This window comes from Rhinatrema bivittatum, chromosome 16 (assembly GCF_901001135.1).
Source record: "Rhinatrema bivittatum chromosome 16, aRhiBiv1.1, whole genome shotgun sequence".
Taxonomy (NCBI): Eukaryota; Metazoa; Chordata; class Amphibia; order Gymnophiona; family Rhinatrematidae; genus Rhinatrema; species Rhinatrema bivittatum.
This window is the reverse complement of record NC_042630.1, coordinates 66,188,741-66,198,652: the sequence shown is the minus strand read 5'-3', so window position 1 is coordinate 66,198,652 and position 9,912 is coordinate 66,188,741. Positions and strand designations below refer to the sequence as shown.

The window sequence follows — 9,912 nt, the reverse complement described above, 5'->3', positions numbered from 1 at the left end:
AAACTGGTAACCGATCCAAGATGGCTGACAGCAAACACACAACAAGGTGGAATCGGTAAAATGGACTTTATTGGGCAGGCAAGAGTCAATAAAGTCCATTTTACCGATTCCACCTTGTTGTGTGTTTGAAATTAAACAAATGACACATTCAGGACCAGCTTTAACACTGAGATGTGCATAGGCATAATAACATAAGATTTGCCATACTGGATCAGATCAAGTTCCATCAAGCTCAGTATCCTGCTTCCAACATTGACCAGTTCAGGACACAATTACTGAACATACAAAATTGCATCACTGGGATTTGGTCCTCCTCTCTTTACCCTCAACTGATGACATCCTGAAGGGGAGAGTCTGACAGAGGCCAAATTCAGGCAGGTGGGACCAGTTCCAACACCCCCCTCCAGCCAGCCTCCATTGCAGTGTTTGGTCTGCAGACTTGGCTCTTTCACTGCTAATCAGCATCTGTTGTTGAGTGTATGGTGATGGGTAACCAGACTGCTCATCTACTACTGCGCTCAACAGGCTGCTTAGGTGAGAGAACACATTACAGAGATCACATTCGTAGTTAGACTTGTTATTGCAATGACAGTCCTCGATCGGAGGCCAGAGCCAACATAGAAATCAAACTGAGAATTATCCACAAGGCCCAGAACTGCCTCTCAGCCAGTGGGCAAACCTGGAAATTGAAGTTTTAATGAATAAATTACAATCCAACTTTTCCATGTGTATTTCAACTAACCTCACATATACTTTGAAGAGAACTGGATTGAATACGGATCCTACCTGATACCGGGCTGGTCAGCATGGACTTCTTTGACTACCTTTCTGTTAGTTACAAGACTTTTATGCCTCAAATTCTGCATATCATACAAACATACAATATGATGGGGCTCACTGGCTGATAAAGATTCTCATTTATATATGGCCTTAAGAGAGGCATTTAATGCATGGGTAATGTCTCATTGTCTAACATGACTGCCTATATTTATAAATTCAGCACATGTTTATCTAATCCTTAGCAATTCAGTTTCCTATTAAAAAAGTTTTTTAGAGCTCCTTTTACCTCTCTATTTTTTAGGCTATAAATCATTGGGTTAAGCATGGGAATTAAAACATTATACAGCAAAGCAAAAGGTTTATTTAGCTCCAGTGACTGCATGGATGCTGGTCTCACATACAGACATATCAGAGTCCCATAGAACAGAATAACAACTGTGAGGTGGGAGGAGCAGGTGGAGAAGGCTTTGTGTCTCCCCTCCATGGAATGGATCCTCAGGATGCTTGTGATGATGTAGACATAAGATGTCAGTGTTGTGATAAAGCAGGGAAGTGCTACAAAAGCACCCACAATGTAGCTCATGTCTTCAACAGTCTGTGTTTTGCTGCAAGACAATGTTAGCAGTGCTGTGGGATCACAGAAGAAATGGTTAATCTCATTTGATCTACAATAAGAGAAGTGTGATATAAGGACAGTGGTTGCCACTGGATCCAAAAACCCAAAGATCCAGCACCCAGTGGTTATTAGTAAACAGAGTTTCTGATTCATTATCACAACATAACGTAGGGGGTGACATATCGCCACATAGCGGTCATAAGCCATGGCTGCAAGAAGGAAGTATTCTACAGAAGCCAAGGCCATAAATAAATACATCTGTGTCAGGCACCCATTTATTGAAATGTACTTACTGTTCCTTAAAAAGATATCCAGCAGTTTGGGGAGGGTGACTGAAGTGGAAGAGATATCAAGAAAGGACAAGTTAGAGAGGAAAAAGTACATGGGTGTGTGCAGACGAGGGTCCAGGCACGTCAGGGCTATAATAGTGATGTTCCCCATCAGGATGATCAGGTAAAGCAGTAAGAACAGAAGGAAAAGGGGAATTTGGAGGTCTGAAAACTCAGGAAACCCCAGAATGATGAATTCTGTCACTGTGGTGAGATTTTCTTCTTCCATTGAATTCTGGAAGAAGTCAAACAGAGAATAAAGAGATATTACTGGGAATCCAGCACATTCTGAGCACTCAAGGGGTGAATCTATGAAGGCTTTTACTCCCTGAAGTCATAGAAAATGAGAATAACAAAAAATATCACAAAAATCTTTAAGTTTTTAACTACATTGTTGAAAAATATAAATTACCACAAAGTTTTTAAGGCATGCCCCATGTCATCATCCATCTAACATCCATAAACTCACATAAACCCTACACAATATTAGAATGAGTGAAAACTAAAACACTGCTTCACACTTTTACCATTAAAAAAATACATCTCTGTTGCCAGATCGAGTTCCTTAACAATATTCGAAATATTGTCAACTTAACTGTGAGTAAAAGATTTCTTTCTTGTTATATCAGCCTCCCTTAAGAAGGACTAATTGAGAGTTGTGCAGAAACGCTGGATAGCTGAACTTATAATAAATTGCAGGAGAAAGAATTTAATGCCTCACACTAAAAGGAAGGCTAAAATAATGGAGATGGCTGCATCATCTCCCTTAGTAGAGCCTTCTCAGCAGCGAATTCCAACTTTTTTTGCACCAAGTACTGTCCAGTCACCAGTGGAATTGGTCGCTGAGAAATCTGATATTGAGTGGGTGTCAGATTCTCTGACCGAAACATCTTTAAGCCCTGGTGCACCAAATATTACGCCTCCATCATATTGTCTTCCAGCGAATTTTCTTAAATCCAATTTAACATCTAAGAAAGTGGGGGAAGGAGTCCAATCAGCAATGGGGAGGTTGGAAAGTGGAGGAGCCGGAGGTGGTGAGCAAACTAAGGAAAAACCTCCAGAAATTACCCTAGATTTGTTATGGACTGCCATAAAATCCTTAGAGGGGGCAATTGAAAAATTGTCTACATTGACTGTAGACTCTAATCAATGAATTAACACTATTGAAGCTTCCCTAGGGAAGAACAAAGAAGATATGCTTCAGATGAAGACTAGACTGTGTAAAATGGAGAACTGGCAGCAAAAGTTTACGAGAGCTGAGATTGTATATGATAAAAGATTGGAAGGAATAGAAAACACGGTAAGATATCTAAATTTAAGAATTATTAATTTTCCTAAGCATGACTTAATTTCAGCTTATGACATGCTTAAAGAATACTTTACACAAATACTAAAAATGCCTCAACAAGCGCTGCCGGTTCTATCTAAGATGTATTATGTATCATGAAAAAGCAAGACTGTGGCAGGGAGTAAGCCTGCCACAGGGTGAAGGTCAGTTAAATGTATCTGAAATTATTGATAACAAATAGAGCCATTTTACATATCTCTTTCTCCTTCGCTTCAGATAGAGAGACAGTCTTTAGACTATATATGAGAAATCGATTATTGTTGTTCCTTGGCGAAAAAATGTGAATATATCCCGATTTTTCTAGGGTAACTCAAGAAAGGAGAAGGAAATTTATTAATATGAGAACTGAGGTAGAAGCTATAGGAGGTAAGATGATGTTAAAATTTCCTTGCAAATGTGAGATTGTTCACCAGAATCAAAAATGTATATTTTTTGAAATATCACAATTGCGTGTCTTCCTCGATTCCCACACCCAATAATTTGCTGTGTTGGAATTTGATGGAATGAATATAGACAGTAGAAACTCTCAAATTCAGTTGTTGCAGAAAGTAGGAATAATCCTACTAATCTATTTCCTGTTAACCGCTAATTATTTCAATTATCCTGAGACTATTTCTTCAGTATAAATCAGATTGAATATTTAATGTGTTAAATGTATTACATAAAAAGGAATTGTAAAGATCTGAATTCTGAATAAGTGATGGATTTTGTATAGTAAAAATTGCATAAATAAAAAATTAAAAAAAAAATCTCACTTAAATCCCACATACATAGCACACAACACTCACATTCCCACCTCCTCCAAGTTGACATGCAAGTATAATGTACATACATCTTACATATCTCCGAGTCCTAGTACTGAAAAGATTCCCTTGATGTTTCCTTTGAACTCTAACAAGAGGCTTTGGTTTCACTGATATCCAGCTTTTCCAGGGGGATATTAATTATTGGATGTAACAAACAAGTGCACAATATGATATTATAGGGTCTTCTACAATTTTTGTCCCAATTTCGCCTGCCCAGGAGCATTGTTTATGACTCTGTGAAGTGCCGGTTTCTCGACTTGGTTAAACAGTGCACATTTAAATCAGTGAAGTATTCCTAATTTTTGGAGATGCCAGAGAAAATTACATGACTGTAGTTTCGATTTAGAGAAGTAGCAATCGTTTTTTTTTTTAACAATAGCTGGACATCAAGAAGATTTGCATGTGTTCAGATATTTATAAAGAAATGCATCTATGGAAACGTTCAGAGGAGTACAACTGTTGCAGGATGTTTGATATCCCCCTCCATTGTGAACAGCACCATATCCTAGAGCCTCCCCCAGCCCATTCACACACACACACACACACACACACACACACACACACACAGACACCCTCCAAGGCTGGGCCAGGATTCATAGTGCTAGAGCAGCCTGGAATTGGAAATGCTTACATAACCTCTTAAGATAACTTTACCATCATAAATAAAGCAGTCCTTACTTCTGCCTCCTTATCACTGTCCATATCAGTTTATTCCTGTTCTCACCACTTCCTCACCCAGGCTGTCCTTATCCCCCCAGCTTCTTTAATGTAATCGGTATGGCAGCTCTTCCTCTTTCCTCTATCAGGCTGAACTCCAGCTGCCAAAATCCTTTTCCAGTTCCGATGCTTTGAGTCTGTTTTACTTTTTTCTTGATTTCTTTTGTTATAAGCATCCCAAATATCCTTGTATTCCACTGTCCCTCCTTAGTCTCAGCCCTCATCCACTCCTGTTTTTTGTCACTGCCATGCCCTGCATACAGCACATGAATCATTCCTATCCATTCTCTCTATTTCCTAAGTGCTGACCTTCCTCTGGGCCTTCTCCCTCTGTGCTCCTGGCCTCCGGACCTTCTCTCCTCACCATGCACTTTTCTCCCCACCTCTTCAGAAATCCTTTGCTTTTTCTTCTCTCCCTTCAGTGCTGCATTCCTCTCCATATGTGCAGTTCCTGTATTACCCTTGCATCTAGCATTATTCATTCTTTTGCAAAGCATGCTCTACGTGACAGTATTTCCTGCAAATATGATAACACTATTAACACAAATTATAAAAGTGTGCTTACATCCTTACCTTCAGGACAATGGGAGGACTGCAGCAGCTCTGAAGTGGGGATCCTCCGCAGGTAGAAGTATTAATACTCACTGCAGTTCCCCTTGGGAAAGGATCCCTGAGGCTGAAATTGCCACAGTGCGGAGGGCACAGTAACGGAAGTGCAAGTGAGCTCTCCTGAGTGGGTTTAGTTGGAATATGTGATGTCCCATGGTTTACAAGAATAGCGTCCAAATTTTCCACAGCAAAATTTAGAGGATAGCAAACCACTAAAACAAATAGGAATAGTGTACATCATAAGATAATGAGATCACATTTCCAGTGCAGGGATTGGTGTCAACTCTAGTTTGAATATTTTATTAGAAAACTCTTTCCAACATATTATGGGCCATCATGAAGACTCTGTTTCCTCAGATTTCTATTGTCATGGGGTCACCCCCTCCCTCTTTTCTACCAGATACCAAATCCCCAGCTAATTCAGGCTTTAGTTCTGCACTAGAAGTTATGGTTTAAAGAAGAAGTAGACGATTCCTCTCCTAAAGGGCTGAAAATTGGACAGGTATTCAGGATATTCCAAAAGAATATGCATGGAACTGATTTGCATATGACTGAGGCAGTGAGCTTGCAAATCTCATACATATTGATTACGGATATCTTGAACACCTCACTGGTTTTCAGCTTACAAGGACTGGAGCTGCCCAGATTTGATTTATAGGAAGAGCTGCTGCAGCTGCATGCTAATGAGGACCAGTAATTTATAGACTGAAGGGCTTTGTGGGCTGCCGAGAGGCTACCTATAGCTCCCACTGCTATTTTATTTCATAAATCACTATCTATCTTTATCATAATGAGATGTCACTCCTAATATATATTATTTAGCTGCATATGATTCAATTGTATCATCATTAAAATCTGTCATTTCCTTCTATAGACTTCACTGGTATCTCCCTCCTAACCACATCATTCACCTCCATAGACTTCAATGGTATCTCCCTCCTAACCACATCATCCAACTCCATAGTCTTCAATAGTATCACCCTCCTAACCACGTCACTCACCTTCATAGACTTCAATGGAATCACCCTCCTAACAACATTATTCACCTACATAGACTACAATGGTATCTCCCTCATAACCACATCATTCCCCTCCATAGACTTCAGTGGTATCTCCCTCCTAACTATGTCATTCACCTCCATAGGCTTCAATGGTATCACCCTCCTAACCACACCATTCACCTTCATAAGCTTCAATGGTATCTCCCTCTTAACCATACCATTCACCTCCAATGGTATCTCCCTCCTAACCACATCATTCACCTCTATAGACTTCAGTTGTATCTCCCTCCTAACCATGTCATTCTCCTCCATAGACTTCAATGGTATCTCCCTCCTAACCACATCATTCACCTCCATAGACTTTATAACCTTGTCATTTACTTTAATAGATGTCCATGGTCTTTTCTGCTTATTTATTTACCTTAACTGACTCATTAATTTATGTGATCAGTGGTATATTCTTTACTTTACTCTCTGGATCTAAAAGTCATTTCCTGACTTGCATAGATCAGATTAATAAATATTGTGGTATTTCTTCTCTCCTGAGATGTATTATACTTCTCTAAATTGAATTGACTATGATCCTTTATGATAACCTTCCTCAACTTCTCCAACTACTTCTCCAGTCTTTGAATTTCAGTTGGATTTATTATCTAGCAAGTACAGCCCCTTGGAGACTACTTTCAAGACTCTCTAAATTTTATTCACCATATATAAGATTGAAAAAGCATAGTAGATCCAATTAGAAAAAAGTTGAGGAAAAATAGAAAATGAAAAGAACAAACTCCAGAGAGTGGTGGTAAATGTCTGCTTAGTATCTGCACAGGTGTTCTACAGCAAGGAAAACATGACTATGGTATGAAATGAGATGCTAAAAGTAATTGTTGAGATAAAATACATATTCCATCAGTGAAGGCCCTACCATGTGGGACTTGTGATCATGTTTGTAGGTGAGACCAGCGTCCATGCAGTCACTGGATCAAAAAATGATTTTTGCTCTGCTGTATAATGTGTTAATAATTCCCATGCTTAACCCCCTCATTTACAGCCTAAGAAAAAGAGAGGTAAAAGGAGCCCTAAGAAACATTTGCATAGAAGATAAAATGTCCTGTTTATCAAAAGAACATTTCTCTGTGTATCAGTGAACTGGTACAGGGATAAACTTGAAACAGCGCCGGTACAGCCCCTAACTATTAAATATGTCTCGTTAACAAGGGTGGACTCGGTGTCATGTCTCTGCCTGGTACCTGATGACCAGCAATTTGTGCGACTGAGCCAGGAAACAGGCTGGCAGGAATTCAGATCCTTTATCCAGCATTAGTAGGGACCTTACTTTTCAGTCATCTTTTTCCTAGTGATTTTCTCACATTTTTTGCTCATTATGGTGAATGCCGAAAAATTCCTAGGGAAAAAAAAATATAATAAAAACTGGAAGCGAAGGTGCCTAAGTGCTAGTAAATAATAACTAGCAACTCTACCCATTCTACGCCTGGGCAGCGAGCCATTTTATTGGCACATATGCTCTTGTATGGAAGCGTTAGCTGAAAAGGAAAAACGAAATTGTTTTCACCCAAAGCAAGGTACTTGGAGGCACATTTGCTATAGCCAGGGCTGGCAAAGTTTATTTAGCAAGCTGTCTCTCGCACTCCCCCACACCCCCTCTTCTCTCGCACACACGCACATTCTCTCTCACCGGCATCACCCTCCCCTCATATAGGCTCCCTCTCTCTGAAATCCACACTCAAGCATCCCCCCACCCACCCTCTCTTACCTCCCATGCTCTCTCATAACCTCCCCACCCCGCTCTTACCAACCATGCTCTCTGTCACCCCCCCTCTCACACACACATTCTCTCTCACCAGCATCCCCCATGCTCTCTCTCATACCCTCCCCACCCCCCTCTGACCAACCATGCTCTGTCACACCCCCTCTCTCACACACACACCTCGCCTCATATAGGCTCCCTGTCTCTGAAACCCACACTCAAGCATCCCCCCACCCACCCTCTCTTACCTCCCATGCTCTCTCTCACACACTCCCCACCCCCGTCTTACCAACCATGCTCTCTGTCACCCCCCCTCACCCCCCCTCTCTCACCAGCACACCCCCCCAATGCTCTCTCTCACACCCTCCTGCTTTCTCTCACCCTTCCGACACAAATTCTCTGTCACCGGCATGCCGCCGGTCCACCCACCCTCTGTTACCTCCTATGATCTCTCTCACACCCTCCTCACTCCCCTCTTACCAACCATGCTCTCTGTCAAACCCCTTTCTCACACATACATTCTCTCTCACTGGCATCCCCCCCCCCCCTGCTCTCTCTCACACCCTCCTGCTGTCTCTCACCCTCCCTGACACACATTCTTTCTCATCGGCATGCTGCGGGACCCGCGCCATTTGCAGCGAAGAGGAAGGCCCGGTGCGCCATTCGGGTACCGGGGAACCTTCCATTTTTGCCTTGAGCAGAAAATAGCAGCAGAGACCCCGGCATGCTGCGAACGGAGCATGTCCCATGGCACACGCTCTGTTCTTGGCGAGGATGAAGGCATGGGTGCACCGATCACGGCACATGGGGAAGTGGGCTGGGGAACATGCGCGAGCACTGACGGACACACTACCGAGCCCGATATATTATGGATGAGCCTTTCAGTCTTGATCTGCTATAATTCTGTGGGGCTATAGCTAGTCCGGGCATTTTATTTCTTTTGGCACAGTGAAGGCACAGAGTCTTTAAAGCCTACAGAGGGTTAGAACTAAAAAAAAAAAAAAAAAAAAGTAAAAGGAAATGAGAAAATATGTGCTTACCCCTATTTGCCTGTGTAACTCAAACCCCTTTGCTATTATTCATCTCTCCTTTTGTTCATGTCTTTCTCCCATACACATTCTCTTTACATTATTTCTGATTTGTTTCCATTTATTTCTGTATTTGTTTAGTATACTGCAAAACTTTTGGATTAAAAAAAACAAAACATTTGCTTTACTTTTTCCCCAGACCACTTTTTTATGAAAGAAGTCAGATATTTAGGAATATTTACTTTTATGCTAAGGAGATGGATAAGAGCAACATTAGCAAGCATTATAGCGCCATCTATCGGCGGGCTGGGGAACATGCGCGAGCACTGACAGTCACTACCAAGTCCAATATATTAAGGATTATAGGGATTTTCTGAGGAAGACAAATTTTGTCACATGTAATGCTGAGACAATGTTAAACACACTGATGTCTCTTTCTGATCAATAAGCCAGCAAGCAGACAGATAAAGTAACCCAGATAAATTTAACTGAGTATTCTGTGTGACAAGTCTCCCAATGACTATTTGGCTAAAGTCTTCTGAGTAATGTTATCCGTATAACTTTGATCCTACTCGGTATATTCAGAATATAGGCAGGTAACTTAAAAAGAAAAAAAATCTTACAGGCCAGCAGGCACAATATGCCAACCCACCATACCCCAATATTATGAGCGGGGAGGTGTCAGACCGCAATGGCCGTCATCTTTTTTTTTAAATTTGATGAGGGTTGGGCTCTAGGCTCAACATATTTTAAAGTACTTTAAGGGATGGGTGTCTGAGGGTCATGATTGTCGGCTGCAAAGTTTAAATTACCAGGCTCCATTTTGAATAGAGCTGGGCAGATTTAAATGAAACCTGGATAACTTTAGGTCTGGTCTGTGGCATGGCCAGGCTTTTCCAGATAACAGAGAAAT

General features: G+C 41.2%; 1 protein-coding gene across 1 annotated transcript; it reads right to left on the bottom strand.

Moving 5' to 3' along the window:
- Positions 1-1,018: 1,018 nt before the first annotated feature.
- LOC115077802 (olfactory receptor 6M1-like) lies at positions 1,019-1,924 on the bottom strand. Its single transcript, XM_029580087.1, has one exon. It carries the CDS (start codon positions 1,835-1,837, stop codon positions 1,019-1,021), a length of 819 nt encoding a protein of 272 aa, XP_029435947.1. The 5' UTR covers positions 1,838-1,924.
- Positions 1,925-9,912: the final 7,988 nt, after the last annotated feature.